Consider the following 18,398-nt stretch of genomic DNA (forward strand, 5'->3'; position numbering starts at 1 on the left):
GGCTAGGTCAAGAAGGAGACCACCTTCTCCTTGGGAGGATAGGTGGCTGGCCATGAGCGTAGTTTGAGAGGATTTTTTAGTGGTTGGTCACTGCTAGGAGATAACTAAGTTATCTATATGTGTGTATATAACTAGGTCATATATATACCACACATAAAACTCTAGCCCCCGACACACAGAAGACACTCCACTCTCTCCATCTCATGCTCTCTGTCTCTTCCTCTCTCTCTCCATCATTTCTTCTTGATAATGGTCATCCAAGAACAATCCAGAAAATCAAAACGTTAATTCAATAACATTCCTTTGATCTCTTGCTCTTCTACGGATGTTCTTGCTAGCAGGAGAAAACCATATCCTCCTAGTGGGAGCGTGGACATTTTTGGAGGATCTCTGCATAGAGATCTAGATCTGATGAAGGGAATCAATGCTTCAAGCGGTTCAAGAAATCAACGAGAATATAGTTTCAACTAATGCTTTCATTTATTTCTTGACTTTTCTTGGCCTATGTATGTTTTTATACACCAAATGCCCGAGAATGATCAAGGATACACCCCTTGATCGGGATTTATATTTGTGTTTTTCGATTAATTTTGATTTCTAGCGCTTTTGTCTCATTTTCTTGGTCGATCTGCTTCCTACAAGTGGTATTACAATCTGGTTCGATGTTTAGGCCTTGAGTCCAGCATATTTTATGTGATTCAACATATAAACGTGTTTATTCAGCTTTGAAAGCATGAGATTTGGTGATTAATTGCATATCTAGATCTAGAGTTTTATGTGTATAATTTTTCATGTAATTTGGATATGAGAAATTTGAGAATAGGGATATTCTGAATTTAATTGATTTTTTTTTGTTTCAGAAAATTGTAGGAAAAAATAGGGGAGTTTCAGAAAAACCAAAAAAACCCAGCAGAAGTGCTATTGCCTTTCGGTCGGCACTGGCTAGCAGGCGCGCTAGGGGCAAGAACCCTGCTCGCAGCTGGCAACAAACGCGACCACTTATTAGGTAAGCGCACAGCAGGTCACGCGCACCTGGCAGACTGACCAAATTTTTCTGTTTTTTCCATAAATTTTATATTTTTCTGAAATTGTTAATTTTGGTGAAATTAATTTTAGTTGAGGTTTGGTATTTTCTAAAATTAAATTACTAAAATTAATTTGAATGGATTTTCAAACAAGAATTAATTTTGCAGGGGTTGCACTTATGTTCATATTTTATTACGTTATTGTACATATAATCCATGGATTGGGTATGTGATTGTTTTATTATATTGGATGTCATATTTGGTGCATGATTACTTGCAGTATTTTTTGTGACATGATTATTGACTGGATTAACATGGATGATCGCAAAGCCCTTAAACCTTGTGGTTGTTTAATTTTTGTTGAGTTGGGGCCTGCGTGCCTCTTATTTTTTCATCTCATCATTTTTAGCATAACAGTTTTAAGGCTTGCTTTCTCCTTATTTACGTACTCCCCCAACTTCTTATAGGTATTTCTTTTAGTTGTAATGAGAATAAATAAGTCAGAGAGATTTATTTCATTATTGTCAAATAAATTATAAGGAGCAAGCCTGAATGATAGAGGCCCATGGAGGAGGTCATTGGTTGGCCCATGGAGATCTATGGAGAAGAAGCCTGGAGGATGGAGCCCACGATGGAGATCAAGAAAAAAAAAAAAAAAAAGAGAGAGAGAGGTGTTACAAGGCTCATGATGTGTTAATGGTTGATAACTTGTAATAGCGTAGGACTACCCTTATATTAACCATTGATAAACTGCGGGCTCAGTGAGTTGTATTGGTTTTGATCTTGTGATCATCCAACAGGGGCGTGCTAGACTTTTATTTTGCATGTGATGCATTTAATTAATGCTTTAAATATTTTGAATATTGAGCATGCAAGATATTAATTACGTGATGAGATCTCTATTAAAATCTAATAACTCTCATTTGGTTGGACCAAATAAAAATATTAGAACTTAAAATTTAAAATAAAGGGTTGTTTTTCCATGCCTTCCATCCACAACAATATAGTGAGGAAGCTTATTTCACCTATACGTAGTCTCATGAGTCGTGGCACGTTCGGACCGAAATGAAGTTGCACTATTATTGTGAACTAAGTGAATACGCCTCTATTTCCCTGTCTCACGAGTCGAGGAGGTTAGTTTATGCTATGATTCGATTGATGGGGTAGGGTCTAACGCCAAGTACGTGATTCGCTTGGAGTCCTTGGAATCACGTGAAGAGGTGAAGCAAAAATATCTTGAAGATCTAATCGGACGAGAATGATATTACATAACTCCCACGAGGTTATTTACCTTATGAATCATTAAAATGGGGCATGGAGAATTTCACTTATGGACCTCAAGCTCACTAGGAAAAGGTTTTTCAAAATCCCATTTAGAGTGATGGATTTTCGTAGAAATAGTGGGAGGGTTAATGACTAAAGTCCAAGTCCATAACTTGAACACAATATTATAATAAATCTACTGGAACCTTTTCTTTTAATTGTAGATATCTAAGAATCCACTAACTTCCATACTTGAGCCGAATAAATTGATGGAACTAACTACACTAATTGGCTAAGAAGTCTAAAGATAGTCCTCAATTTCGAGAACCAGACTTACGTTATGGATAAGTGTCTACCTCGGACTTTGTTGGAAGAATCCCTGCACTGGAAAACGTTGATGTTCGAGAAATTTACACAGTGGCATGAGGATATCCAGAAAGTACACAATATAGTACTGGGTTTGTAAAAGGGAGCGCAAAGTGCGAGTGGATCGGCCCGGTAACGCTCAAGCGGAAGCGGTTAAATAAATTGTCTAAAATAAAACGAAATCGTAATGAAACCATGATTCTAAAGGTTGTACCCTTGGAGTCCTCGGGCAATCAATACAGTTAATAAAATTAAACGATAATAAAATTAACGGGGCTATTGGTATAATTAAAAATGAGATGAACAAAAAATCGTAAATCAAGAATTACCTTCTTTTTATTTATTTCGAACCTCCTTCGTTGATTCGTTCACCCAAGGCCTTAATGTAGAGTCCCTCTAAAGTCGCATCCACACCACACCGGAACTTGGGATTCCTTAATTCAATTTGCTAGAAAAAAATTGAGGAGAAGAATACACCAACTGTGCACAAGAGGGGGGTTCGGCTGAGTGGAAAAATTGGGAGGAGAGGAAATTATTTTTTTGTGTATTCATTCATTAGTTATTCCAAATAACTAATACACATATATATACCTTGAATGGATGCATTAAAACATGTCTAGGTTCATTTAACCATCCATAAGGTAATATTCCTTTATTTCAAATAAAGGATGACTAACATAGTATTTTTAAAAAATTATTTTATTAGTCAATAATTTTCTTTTCCAATCATTTCCACAAACTTAATTAATGGGCTTGGGCCGATTTTAATTAATTAAAATGCCAGGACCAATTAATTTAATTTAATTTAATTATATCCCACTTAATTAAGTCCATAATATATTTAATTTAATTAAATATATGAACCCAATAAGCCTTTATTAAATAATAAGTCCAACTTATTAAATAATAAGGCAAGCCAATATGAATTAATCCAATCAATTTATCATTGGGCTTATCCATCCAATGGATCACTCTCATATATAAGTATCCAATTACTTATGGAATCCATTCTCAATTAATTTCTCGTCCCTTCTCGGTGATTTGTGTGTGACTCTTTAGGTTCACCTTTCAGTTAGACTTGAGTTAGTGTCCAATACTATTATTAATTAAATTTAATTTAACATTTATAATTCTTGATCAACCGGTTGATCAAGAAAGCCCGTCACAATGTGTAGCCGTCTAGCAACGGTCCATGGCACTAGAGACTAGGGAATTTTCGTGTGAACTTTTAGGCTCCCAAATCCATATGGGTATGGTCCTTCCGTCTACCATCTCTCGGCCTTAGTTTAGGGCATGGAATTGAGCGTCGGTTCCAATCCTAGACTAGGCATCTGTGCTTAATACATGAAACCGTGTTACGCCAAATTGCTCAACATAGGAACCTCCTCTTCCTATTCAACCAATAACTGTGGCCACAGCTTTATAGATCGTAGACACATCTCCAAGTACATAGAAGTTACCTCGGTCACGTTTTGATAGGGGACGGATCCTCTTCTTGGAACTGACCGTCCTCGCTACATACTTTGAATGCAGTAGATAAAGCTTATGATGATCATGTCTAAGACATGATCACCTCTTGCACAAATTCAAGATAGAGTCATTGCATGCACATGACTGCCGTGATTCCTCAAGTTTGAGGACTACTCCCGTACGATCAGAGCCGGGGACCAAGTCATACCGATCAAGCCTCCAATGCTTCCATATGACGATCTCCATGAGTTATTCCAGTCGATTCAATACCTAGTCAATCGACCCATAAAGATCGCGTAGACGTCCCACATCTGTCGCAATAAAACACGGCACTCATCAAATGAATGTTACACTTAATGCAAGTCTCCATAGGACACTTCGATGCTTATTCTCATGGTCCTCGACTTGAAACATTTCAAACCCAACCCTAAATAGTTGGTTTCATGACCGCCATCCGATGCGCAGTCCAACTATTGCACGGTTGTTCAAGTTGGTCTGTGGGCTTTGTTCTTATGTTTGATAGAAATGTAAACATAAATGTAATGAGCACAACTAATGAAATGCCAATAGCGAATAGTCATTTTATTCACTGAATAATATTACACAAAATTAAGTTATTGTCAGAATAGTTTACAAGCATGCCAATCCAATTAGCTTTCAGGTCACCTATCTAACAATCTCGCACTTGACCTAAAGCTAATCACCCATCGACCTCAAACCCATATCCAGATGTCGAGCATGGGCGATTTGCGATATCGGCTTAGTAATTGGATCCGCTGTGTTTTCTGCTGAGCTGACTCGGTCCATCCTGACGTCACCTTTACTCACCATCTCTCTAAGAAGATGGTAGCTTCTAAGAATATATTTGGAACGGTTATGAGATCTTGGTTCCTTTGCTGGTTCTATCACCTCATTGTTATCACAGAAGATAACTATGGGCTCAGCAATACTAGGTACCATGCCCAACTCTTGGATGTAGTTCTCATCCAAACCGCTTCCTTAGCTGTTTCTGAAGCCACTATGTATCCAGCTTCCATGGTGGAATCCACTGTTGTATCCTGCTTGGAACTTTTTCAAGCAACCACACCACCATTCAGCTTGACAACAAAACTCGATTGAGACTTGGCACCATCATCATCCGATTGGAAGCTAGCATCGCTATAGTCTTCCAATATCAATTCTCCATTACCGTAAATCAAGAACATATCTTTAGTCCTTTTCAGGTACATAAGTATTGTCTTGACTGCGATCCAGTATGCCTCCCCGGCACATGCCTCATATATGCTCATCACATTCAAAGTGTTCACGACATTGGGCTTGGTGCACTGGACAACATACTGAATGCTTCCTACGGCTGAAGCATAGGGGATGTCCGTCATCCTTTTAAGTTCCTCATCAGTCTTGGGAGACTGCTTCTTGGACATCTTAATCTCATGCCTCATGGGAAGGAATCCTCATTTTGAGTTCTCCATCTTGAATCTCTTCAAGATTTTCTCAACATACGAGGATTGGGTCAACCCTAACATCCTTCTAGATCTATCCCTATTGATCTTGATGCTAATGATGTAAGAGGTCTCACCCATACCCTTCATGAAAAATTATCTGGACAACCATGCATTAATATTGCCCTACATCTTAATATCATTCCCAATTAGTAAGATGTCGTCTACATAAAGCAGAAGGTACGCAACCGCGCTCCCACTGATCTTTTTGTATACACAAAGATCAAATTCGTTCTTGATGAAATCATAACCCCGTGTGACTTCATCAAAATGTGTGTTCCAACTTTGGGAACCTTGTTTGAGGTCATAGATGGACCTTTGGATATGACAGACCTTGTATTCTTCTCCAAGGGAAGTGAAACCCTCTGGCTGATGCATATAGATCTCTTCCTTAATGAAACCATTGAGAAAAGTCTTTTTCACGTCCATCTGCAATATTTCATAGTCATACCATGCTGCTATGGCAAGCATAATCGAATGCACTTGGCCATGGCTAAGGACAAATAGATTTCCAAGAAGTCGACCCCAGGTCGTTGAGTGTATCCTTTTGCCACGAGCCTAACCTTGAAGGCCGTAACCTTCTCGTCAACTCCAAGCTTATGTTTGTAGACTCATTTGCACCCAACAAGTTAAACACCTTTAGGAGGGTCAACAAGGGTCCAAACTTGATTTGAACCTATCGAGCCCATTTCGGATTACATGACCTCAAGCCACTTATCCGAGTCGATGTCCGACATCGCCTCTCTATACGTCCTTGGAGCATTATCCAATTGACTGGTCAGTCCTAAGAATACATACCTATCAGGTGGTCACGATTCCCTGGTCGACCTACGGAGGACTAGAGCACCATTAGTGGGAACTATAGGCTCAAATCATGTTCCTTAGTCCTGTTGAGGTGTCTAACTTGTCTCCTCAAGTAGCACCTCATCACGTCGGCTATCCACAGGAAAACCTTTTTCCAAGAACACTGCATTCCTTGAGACAAAAATCTTTTGCTCAGATGGATGACAGAAGTATTATCCCGCAGTTTCTTTAGGATATCCAACAAGCCTGCACAGACTAGATCTCGAGTCTAATTTGTCTCCCACTAACCTCTTGACATATGCGGGGCTAACCCACACTCTCAAGTACTTGTAGGACGCAGTCTTGCCATGCCACATCTCATATGGCGCCATGTTAAGTAATTTGGCCATCGTCTCAAGAGTGTGAGCCAAGAAGGAAGGGGGTAATTTCGGAAAACTCATCATGGTCGAACCATGTCCAACAAGATTCAATTCCTCCTTTCAGTCACACCATTCAATTGTGGCGTTCTAGGACTAGTTCATTGAGAGAGAATTTCATTCTCCTTTAAATAATGAATGAATTCACCACTCAAATACTCTCCGCCTCGGTCCGACCGAAGGGTATTAATTGTACGGCCAGTTTGATTCTCAACTACAAGTCTGTACTCCTTCAAACTTCCAAAGAACTCACTTGTACCTCATTAGGTAAACATAACCATACCGTGAGTGATCATCGGTAAAGGTTATGAAGTATGAGAATCCTCCTCTAGTCGGAGTATTTAATGATCCACAGACGTCTGTATGGATCACATCCAAAAGATCGTTGGCAAGTTCACTTTGTCCAACAAAAGGCTTCTTGATCATTTTACCTTTCAAACAGGATTCGCAGGTCGGTAGGCTGTCCAAATCGCCTACCTCTAGACTCTTTGACTCTACCAACATTCTCATCCTATCTTTCGAGATATGGCCTAGCCTTGTGCCATAATTGTGTGTTTTCATGATTATCTAAATTTTGTATATGTTGGGCATTCATAATCCAATTAGACTGTTGGAGAATATAAAGACCATTTACCAATGTACCAAACAGATGATAGTTATTATCAATCATCAAATAAAAACTATTTTTACTGATCATAAATATATAACCATCATTGTCTAAAATAGGAATCGAAATAATATTCTTGATCATGCTCGGTATATAATAATAGTCTTTTAATTCTATCCGAATATGATCACTAATAGCTCAGTCGAGAGATCCCACGGCTTCCGCAGTGAAGGCCTTCCCATCACCTAGCCTTAGAATCATCTCATCCTTAGTTTTCTGCTTCTTTCCAACACCTGCAAGTTATTGCAGATGTGAGCTCCACAGCCGGTATCCTATATCCAAGAACTAGAATTAGTTATCATATTCACTTCAATCACAAATGTACCTGGGTTGGAGAGGAGTTGTTGGCACTCTCTATTCCAATGACCCTTTCCTTGGCAATGATTGCACATCATTTTCCTTCAATCGTTGAGATCCGCAAACCTTCCGTTTCCCTTTGCCCATTCGCATGGGAGCAGTAGTGGCTGTGATGGCTTTTCCCTTGCCCTTCTTCCTCTTTCAGTGTCCGGCCCTCTTGCCTTTCGCTTTGGAGGTTGAAGCCTATCCTACCAATACCGTCAGCGTAGACTTGTAGGTCGTCGCCTGGTATTAGACCAGCATATTAATTAACTCATGAATAGACTTCTCAAGTCCGTTCATGTTGTAGTTAATAATAAACGGGTCCTAGGAGGAGGAAGTGACTGAAGGATCACGTTAATGTACGTGTCGTTGTCAAGCCTAGCTTTAAGGTCTTCGAGCTTTTCCACTAGGGATAGCATCTTAACCCCATGACTTTGTACAAATAATCCTTTGGCCATCTTGGTCCCGAAGAATGCTTTTGTGGCGGCATATCTGATATGCCTATCAGGAACCGCATAAACTTCCTTCATGCGGAGCATTTAGGAGAAACATAATCCAACCTATCATATTGCTTTTGGATGTCATTGGACATAGAAGCCAATATGATACTTCGGACCTTGCGGTTGTCCTCGAGCCACTTCTCGAACATGACACTTTCTTCGGGCGAGGACCCTTCCGGCAAGGCCGTTGGGAGTGGCTTGTCCAAGACATATCCCTGGTTCTCGAAATTTAGGACAATCCTCCATTTTTGCAGCTAATCATTTTAGTTCGTGCCATTGAATTTATTAGTCTTCATTATCATGGTTAAAGGATTCTTAAACATTTTCTAGAAAATAGAAAATTAAGCAAAAATCAGCGAATGATTGTAATATTATGATTAAGCTTAAAGACTTTTTCTTTAGTATTTAACTCTCGCACTATTTATACAGAAGCCTATCACTCTCAAATGGGGTTTCGGGAATAGCCTTTCCTAGTGGGCTTGGGATCCACAAGAGAGTTTGCCATGCCCCGCTTTTACGATTCTCATAGCAAAAGCCTCGTGGGAGGTATCTAATACCATTCTCATCCCATGAGATTTTCAAGATCTTTTGCCTCACCTCTTCACATGATCCTGAGGACACCAAGCAAATCACGCTACTCGATGTTAAGCCCGACCCATCAATAAAATCATACCTCAATTATCGCCCCCCACGACTCGTGAGACAGGAAAACAACGAGTGTATTCCTTTGTTCATAACAATAATGCAGCTTGCGTACTATTCCAAATGTGCCACGATTAACCATATTCGGATAGCGGTAGCTTCCTCATTATTGCTATGGATGGAAGGCCTGGAAAGATCGAAATGCTATTTCGATCTAAGTCCATTTATGGGCTTAATATTTGTTTAGTGTTGGGCTCAACCAATCAATCAAATCACACCTCAACTGTCGCTCCCCACAACTCGTGAGACAGGAAAACGTTGAGCGCGTGCCTTTGTTTACAATAATGTGCAGCTTGCCTCTAGTATAAATGTGTCACGACTCGTGAGACCACACTTGGGTAGTGGCAGCTTCCTCACCACATTATTCTGGATGGAAACCTTGGACAGATCAAACCATTTTGATCCAAGCCCAATTTGGGCCCCTAACAATTCAATTTGGTCCAACCAAGTGAGAGTTAATTATGAGTTATTTGACCGAGACCTCATCACATGTAAACATTGCATGCATAAATATCAAATATTTAAAATATTTAAATGAATGTATCACATGCAATGAAACCTAGCATATCCCTGTTGGATGATCACGAGCCCAACTTATGCGACCCACTAAGCCCGCGATAAGTCTAAGGTCTGTCTAAGGTGGTCCTATGCTATTACAAAGTAATATCATCCATCAACACACCCTAGCTTGTGATTGAGGCTGACTACTTTGTCTTGTAGATGTCGTGGAAATATTCCCGCTACCTCGACCACCTCTACCTTGTCCTCTGCTCACACCTGTTCGTTGTGAGTTTTCCCCCACACTGCTAAACTCTGAAATCTGAGGTCCTCTGCAATTATCCCTCCATGCAGGACAGTCCCTGACAATATGTCCCGGTTGATGACATCAATAACATACAATTGATCGGGCTCCCCAACATTCACGAGTGTGTCTCCTACCGCAATTAGCACAAGAAGGAGTAAATCCTCCACTGAACGATCTGGCTCGACCTTGTCTCCCTCCAAATCCAACTGAAGTAGGGTCGCCTCTACTCAAAAATGCTGAAGGAGACCACTAGTCTGACCCACTCCTCGGCCTCTAAACCAACTCCTTTGTAAACCAGAACCCCTAAAGAAAACTACACCACCTTGTCCTGCTGTAGGATTCAGGTTATCGGTCAATTTCTTTCGCTTAGCTTCCGTAGAACTCCTTTTAATGGATGTCTCTTCTGCCCTCAGTGTTGCTTCTAGCATAGCACCAACTTGGAGGTTTAATTGCTATTTTCTCCTGAATCTCGAGTCTCAACCCTCTTTCAAATATGTTTCTCCTCAATTTATCGGTACTCACCTCCTTTGGAGCATATTTTGACAATCTCACAAATTGCAACTCATATTCAGCAATAGATAAATCATTCTGCTTTAATTCAAGGAATTCAACTTTCATACGATTTCTGTAGACCGGTGGATATATTTGTCAGCAAATTCTTTCAAAAAGTCATTCTACGTCAAAGTGACAGGTCGGTTCTTGCTCCCCGAAACTGTTTCCCACCAATCTAAAGCGTCTTTATCTAGTAAGGACACTGCGTACCTCAACTTTTTCTCAGAAGTACACTCAATTCTGTCCAACACCCTTTTCGTGTTTCTCAGTCATTCCTCTTCTTTAGCAGGATCTGTTGTACCGGCAAATACCTTCGCCCCCTGTCTCCTCACTATTTCATAATTTTTATCAATAACTGCATCATGTGGTTGTGATTGTGGCGATGGAGCCATCCTCTGCATCATTTCTAGAAACTGTTGCATAAAGGGGTTTATTTCTGGTTGTGGAGCATTTCTATTTTGGGATTCTTACCCCTCATGTTCTGATCAAGAATCATGATCCTGCACAGACTCTAATAACTCAGTCGGGCCAGCAGCATTTTCTCTTGACGTTTCCATCCTATATGAAATGCACACATGTGAGTAGATTCCTATATACACCTTACGTATAATATTACATTTGATCTACTATCCCAAGGAAATTTAATCCCTGCTCTGATACCACCTAATGTAGCACCACCTTTGTTACAAGAGCTATATCTACCCTAAACGTCATACTTATAGTAATCCCTGTGTTCATATATATAAATTTTCACATAATCATCTAACCAATTTGCATACGTAATCCCACGTCATAATGACATAATCAACCTATAACATCATCTATGCACATCAAACACCACAAGTAATTCATCATAGTTAATCTCCATGCTTACGTTCTCTCTATACAATCAAAATGTGATTTGTACTCTAACTGACAAAGAGGAGAAAACTGCATACTGGCCCGACCTGCCTAAATATAGCGCGTAGACCTATTTTTCAACAGTCAGACACCTCAAAGTCTACTCCTGAAAGAAAATGTCAGCAGAGGGATGAGTCTGCCACTCAGTAAGTAAATAACCAGCTCTATATATATATATATGTGTATCAAACACAACCCAAATAAGATAAGTAGGCAACATGCATGGAATACAGTCAATTAAATTTCAACATAATCAGCAGTAAAATAATCAATTAAACTTCATTTTTTCAAGTTTGCTTACCAGAAGGTGATATCGTGTTTTTTCCGTCAACTCAATCTCACCGTTATATAAATTTAAGTGAATCCCCTTGACAGCCGGCTCATCAATCTAATTTCGTACATAGCTCTTTCATATCGCACATAGCTCTTACAGATCGCATAGCTCTTTCATTTCGCACATAGCTCTTTTTATATCACATCTTTTTCATATCGCAGCATCGCTCTTTTCATATCATATTTTTGGCTTATAGGCTTTTCAACACATCAAGGGGTATTCACACCACAATTATATTCAATTTCTACCACTCCCTCCTTTCCACATATCACCATTTTTGTAAGCAGCTAGTAACGTAAAACAATATATCAACATATTCTCATTCCAAACATCCACAACACATCAAACAACAAACATAATATTTCAATGTGTTTTCTCATTCCACGTACGCAATACCGTCAATCAAATCAAATCATCCATCACTCATATACTTTCAGATAAATCCATGTCAGCATGAACTATAAATTCATATAACAGTAAAACCACAAATAAAGGGGACATATATTGATAATACTAATTATTTACTACTTACCTCGACCTTACAACGCTTTTATTTATCCAATAGGTAGTGGTTCGGTCTTTTCACTTTACCCCCATATCCTATAATGAGTTATACCACATACAGTTAATATATCGAGAATATCATAATTTTTTTTATATATAATATTGAATATTATTCATACAATTTCTAATAATTCTTTAATATTCCATTTCTATCTAAATACAAATCTTCGTTTTTCCTCTTTATTAACATACCATTTATTAAATATAATTTTCAGAATATTTCTATGAATTTTCTATCAATTTCTCGTTGTTATACACTTTAATTAAACAATAATACATAGGATTGCGTATTTGGTTAATACCGATGGAATTGTATGAATTAGTTATAGTAATATTCAAATCTAATAAATTTAATAATCTAATCGACCAAAGATATCATTTTTATATCCGAGTTGATATTTAATTCAACACTATTTTAAATAGCCAAACTCGTAAAATATTCCGCTTAAATAGTACACCGCAATATAAACAACATTTAATAAATGAACTAATTAAATAATATAATTATATAAATTAATAAAAATTAAAATGATAGCTCGTACCTCTGTTTCTTTCTCTTTCTTTTTGCTGAAATTGTGTGTGTGTGTGTGTTGTGTGTATATTTGTGTGTGTATAGCAAGAACAACAACAAAACAAAAGAAAAGAAAAGGAAAGAGAGGGTGAGGCGGTGGGAGGTGGGGCACAGCCCACTCTCAACTCTTTCTCTACTCTTTTCAATATATATATATATATATGTATATATTGATATATATATCTTATTACTAATATATATAATATTATTATTATTATTATTTATTGATATATACAATATTATTATTATTTTATTTATTTAATTCGATTTTTCTCAAAATACCCATCACGTCCCTCCTAAATTTCCTTAATTAATATAAGTTATTCCCAAATATTATAATGAACTCTAATTTAATATGTTCAAATTTTATTATATTCCAATTATGACCTATAATTTATTTACCAATTAACTAAGTTTCATAAAAAATTACCAATTAATCCCCCATTATATATTATAATCTTTGGGGCGTCACAGCACAGCCGGCCGTGCATGCTACCTCACGCACACAGCGCGCATGCAGGCTCTCGCCCTTGCGCGCATGATGTGCACTGCCAGTCGGCAATGCACTGCTATAGTACCACTTTTTCTCCTTTTTTTTTTTTTTGATTTCCACACATTAAACTAAAATTAAAACAAGTATTTTATCATAAAATACTTAAATCATCCAAAATTGCAAAAAAGTAAACAAATTAATTTTCTCATATAATTATCTAAGAATAAGCAAAAATATTTCATGCTTCAAAAGCAATTAAGAACATATTGTCATGCTTATTCACACAATATCGTAGCCCCTACATCTAACCGGGCTCTAATACCACTTGAAAGGCACCGCTAGGTGCGAGTGGCTCGTCTAGGAACGCGCAATTGGAAGCTATTAAAATAAATTGCGTAAAATAAAATGAAATTGCAATGAAACCATGGTTCCAAGGGGTGTGCCATTGGAATTTCTGTGAATTCGATGTAGTTAATAAAATTAAAGGGGCTATTGGTATAATAAAAAACGAGAGGAACAAAAAATCAAAAATCAAGAATTACCTTTCCTTGATTTATTTCGAACCTCCTTGGTTGATTCGTCCACCCAAGGCCTCAACGTAGAGACCCTCTAAAATTGTATCCACACCACACTGGAACTTGGGATTGCTCAATTCAATTTTCTAGAAAAGAATTGAGAATAAGAACACACCAAGTGTACACAAGAGGGGAGTTCGGCCGAGGGGAAAAATTGGGAGGAAATTATTTTTTTGTGTATTCATTCATTAGTTATTCCAAATAACTAATACACATATTATATATATATATATACCTTGAATGGATGCATTAAAATATGTCTAGGTTCATTTAGTCATCCATAAGGTAATAATCCTTTATTCCTAATAAAGGATGACTAATATGGCATTTTTCAAAATAATTTTGTAGTCAATAATTTCCTTTTCCAATCATTTCTACCAACTTAAGTAATGGACTTGGGCCGATTTTAATTAATTAAAATATCAGGCCCAATTAATTAAATCAAATTTAATTAAAACCTACTTAATTAAGTCCATCATATATTTAATCCAATTAAAATATGAACCCAATAAGCCTTTATTAAATAATAAATCCTACTTAATAAGTAATAAGGGCAAGCCTAATGTAAATTAATCCAATCAATTAATCATTGGGCTTATTCATCCAATGGATCCCTCTCATATATAAGTAATCAAAGGACTTACGGAATTAATCCCTCATCCCTTCTCGATGATTTGTATGTGATTCTTTAGTATACCTTTCAGCTAGACTTGGGCTAGTGTCCAACACTATTATTAATTAAATCCAATTTAATTATTAACTCTTGATCAACCTTTGATCAAGAAAGCCGGTCACCATAGGTGGCCGTCTAGCAACTGTCCATGATACTAGAGACTAGGTGACTTTTCATGTGAAGTTTTAGGCTCCCAAGTCCGTACAGGTAGGGTCCTTCTGTCTACCGTCTCCCAACCTTACTCTTGAACATGGAATTGGGCGCCGGTTCCCATCCTAGACTAGGCATCTATGCTTAATACTTGAAATCGCATTACGCTAAATTGCTCGACATAGGAACCTCCTCTTCCTATTCAACCAATGACTATGGCCACAGCTTTATAGACCGTAGACACATCTTCAAGTGCATAGGAGATACCTCTGTCACGCTTTGACAGGGGACGAATCCTCTTCTTGGAACTGACCATCCTCGCTACACACTTTGAATGCACTAGACAAGGCTTATGATGATCATGTCTGAAACACGATCACCTCTTGTACAAATCTAAGATACAGTCATCGCATGCACGTGACTGTTGTGATTCCTCAAGTCTGAGGACTACTCCCATACTATCAGAGTCGGGGACTTAAGTCATGTTGACCAAGCCTTCAAGGCTTCCATATGACAATCCCCGTGAGTCAGTTCAATCAATTCAACACCTATTCAATCGACCCATTAAGATCGTGTAGACGTCCCACGTCTGTAGCCGATGAAATACGGCACTCATTAAATGAATGTGACTCTTAATGCAAGTTTCCATAGGACACTTCGATACCCATTCCGTGATCCTCGACATGGAACATTTTGAACCCAACACTAAACAGTTGATTTCATGACCTCCATCCAATGCATAGTCCAACTTTTGCACGGTTGTTCAAGGTGGTCTGTGGGCTTTGTCGTGATGTTTGATAGAAACGCAAACATAAGTGTAATGAGCACAACAAATGAAATGCCAATAGCGAATACTCATTTTATTCACTAAATAATAATACAAAAAATCGAGTTATTGTCAGAATAGTTTACAAGGATGCCAATTCAATTGGCTTTCAGGTCACCTATTCAAACAGTTTGATGACTAACGAGATCCAAAAATAGTACGAGAGGTATGATGATGTTTGGTCGATAATGCTTCGTATGAAAGAACATTATGCAGTATCGGACCGGCATATTAGACATACCGTAATGTAGGCACTTTTCGATGCCAGAATGGTTGAAGGGTTGAAGGGTCGACTGTACGAGAGCACGGAGTGGTGGTGCTATCTCTGGTGGGAAACTCAAAGATCTCCAGGCTGATTTGGAGAGGGAAGAACGTACACTTATATGATCTACAATCTCTACCTCCCTCATTCGATCAATTTATTATCAACTATAACATGAATGCGCTTGAGAAAAGCCTTCATGAGTTGATAAATATGTTGGTCCAGTACGAGGCAATGGTTGAAAAATCTGCACCATTGGTACTAACGGGAGAGGCTTTAACCTCTAAAGCGAAGGGTAAGGATGTCGGACGCGAGAAGAGGAAGAACAATGAGACATCATCAACTGTTGCTAGCACTTCAAGTGCTCCTGTTACCCACTACCTGGGGGTAAAGAGGAAGAAGGTTAGGCCGTTAAGTATTCCAAATGATATTTACATTTATTGCCGAGAAAAGGGCTATTGGAAGAGGGAGTGCCAAAGCTCCTCCTAGTTGAAGGTAAACCTGTAATTGAGTATTAACATAGTTCTTGGTATTGGATACTAATAATTTATAATCTGTGAATGATTTGATGGTGGTGATGAGGAGTAGAAAAGCCAAAATAATAAGATCCTAAGGTTAGCGATAGTTCGGCTATTGCTACAAAGACTAGGGGCGAACTTAGTGGTGATCATGTTAGGATAGTACTTATGTAACCTAGCATGATCAAAATAATATTTTCATTCATTGTTAGACAATTTTTTATTATGTATTTTTTCTTATGAATATAGCTATTTTATTTGACATAGAATGGGATTCGTGTTTGCTGGGTTGAATATAAATCTTACACTATCTCATAATTAAATTATAAATACTCAAATAAAGAATTAGTGTGCTAATGAAAGAACGAGACTTACGATTCTGGTGGAACAATCTCTTCTAGTTAAGTATGAGAAAGATCAATAGATACAAGGAGTATTAGAAATAAACGATTTGGATCTTTTAACTTTCAATACCTTTCTAAGAAGGAGAAAGACCGTAAAGGCTCTTTTGTGGGACAAGATGATCTTACAAGTTATACATTGGATTGGATCCAATGTGACATTTATAGGTCACCAAACTACACAAGATTAGTCCGGGGTTCATAAGTCTAATAGTGTTTGAGGGGCTCAAATAATTAGACTCGGATTGGTGAGCCAAACTGATAACCTTTCGATTGGATCGAGAGTGTGTATTTAGTGGAAGTTCTTGAATATGTAGAATGAGAACGTGATTCTCACTCAATGAAGTTCTTTTTTAAGAGACCCTAGTTGAACGGTCCCTAATAAGGAAGAAATCAAACAAAGTTGGACTTTGTTTGATCTGTGTTTGACTGAACTACCTTGGTCCTGATTGTATGGCAAACCTTCATCCTACAAAGTAATTGAGTTAATAGGATGTTCTTATACACATCAAAAAAATAGTGGGATTCTGCTTTCATGCAATTTCTCAAAAACATCATTTGTGATTATAATTTTTTCTCTAACTAACTATATTTCAGTCCTTGATTGTCCACACTTTTGGATTATAATCCAATAGGGCATAAGGAGGAGCGATGTTGGACATCGTTCAGAATAAAAGGCTTGGAGCCTAATGATTCAACATGAAGTTCAAACTAGGATTGAGACTTCACATAACTTGAATATTTGATTTATCAGGATCATACTGGGTATGATTTTATAAAACGAGCATAAAGGTCAGTGGGAGTTGGGTTGCATTCCAAAGTGTTTAATGAATAAATGTCTTACTCATTTAGAATGACATTAAGATGTTGGTAAACACTAAAAGCACAAACATTATTGTCATGAAATTCTCCATAAAAGGAATTGATTCCTAAATAAAAGGGATAAGTCGTTCAAAACTCAATCATGGGTGACTGATGAAAAAGCTCAAGTTGATCAAGACTCAGTCATGGTTGACTGATGAGAAAGCTTAAGCTATTCAAGACTCAATTACATCTCACTAATGAGAATGCTTCTCTGACATCCCCTACGTCTTTGCCATGGGCAACACGAAAGTGTTGATTCGGTGCATAAACCTGATGTTATGTGTGCTTTGAGCATGACACTATGTATGTCGGGAATACATCAATGAGGCATTAGATAGTTTTAAGAACAATTCTTAATACCTGAATAAGGATTAAAGAGGTGTTCTTGATGTACACGATTTGTTGGAATTGATTCTGGAAGGCTAAGCGATACTAGCTTCCAGGCTTATGTGAACAATAAATAAGTCCTCAAGGTATAGGTACACTCGGACTTGATGCCCGAGTGTGGTAACTTGAAGGGATTTTGAGTAGTCGGCCCATCTTAAAAATCGAATGTATGATGAATTTTCTGAATCGATATTGGAAAGTGGTTTAGATCGAAAAACTGCATCCATTGGATGGATGTGGTGCCTAGCATGGTTGATCCGGTTGTAGCTATTGAGGCAAATAGAAAAGCTAACACAAAAACTTTTGGACCCAAGATCACATCACAAGATCCACGAAATGTTTTAGATAACCACCATCTACAGGTAGCGATGGTGATGGAGACGTATGATTAGACTGTGTAGCTCCAGCAGAAAATACAGTAGACCTATAAAATCAAGTCGGTATCATAGATTACTCATGCTTAGAAGAT

The 18,398-nt window shown here is 38.0% G+C and overlaps 1 protein-coding gene and 1 long non-coding RNA gene across 2 annotated transcripts; one reads left to right on the top strand and one right to left on the bottom strand.

The window, feature by feature from the left end:
• On the top strand, window positions 1-1,864 carry LOC105173309 (uncharacterized). Its single transcript, XR_002288005.2, has 2 exons — window positions 1-1,006; window positions 1,566-1,864. It is a non-coding gene; the product is annotated as an uncharacterized LOC105173309 (long non-coding RNA).
• A 3,333-nt stretch (window positions 1,865-5,197) lies between these two features.
• Window positions 5,198-5,548, bottom strand: LOC148785021 (secreted RxLR effector protein 161-like). Its single transcript, XM_088875189.1, has one exon. The coding sequence runs from the start codon at window positions 5,546-5,548 to the stop codon at window positions 5,198-5,200; it is 351 nt and encodes a 116-aa protein (XP_088731315.1).
• Window positions 5,549-18,398: the final 12,850 nt, after the last annotated feature.

The sequence above is a fragment of the Sesamum indicum genome, linkage group LG11, assembly GCF_026168435.1.
Source record: "Sesamum indicum cultivar Baizhima isolate 11 linkage group LG11, ASM2616843v1, whole genome shotgun sequence".
Taxonomy (NCBI): Eukaryota; Viridiplantae; Streptophyta; class Magnoliopsida; order Lamiales; family Pedaliaceae; genus Sesamum; species Sesamum indicum.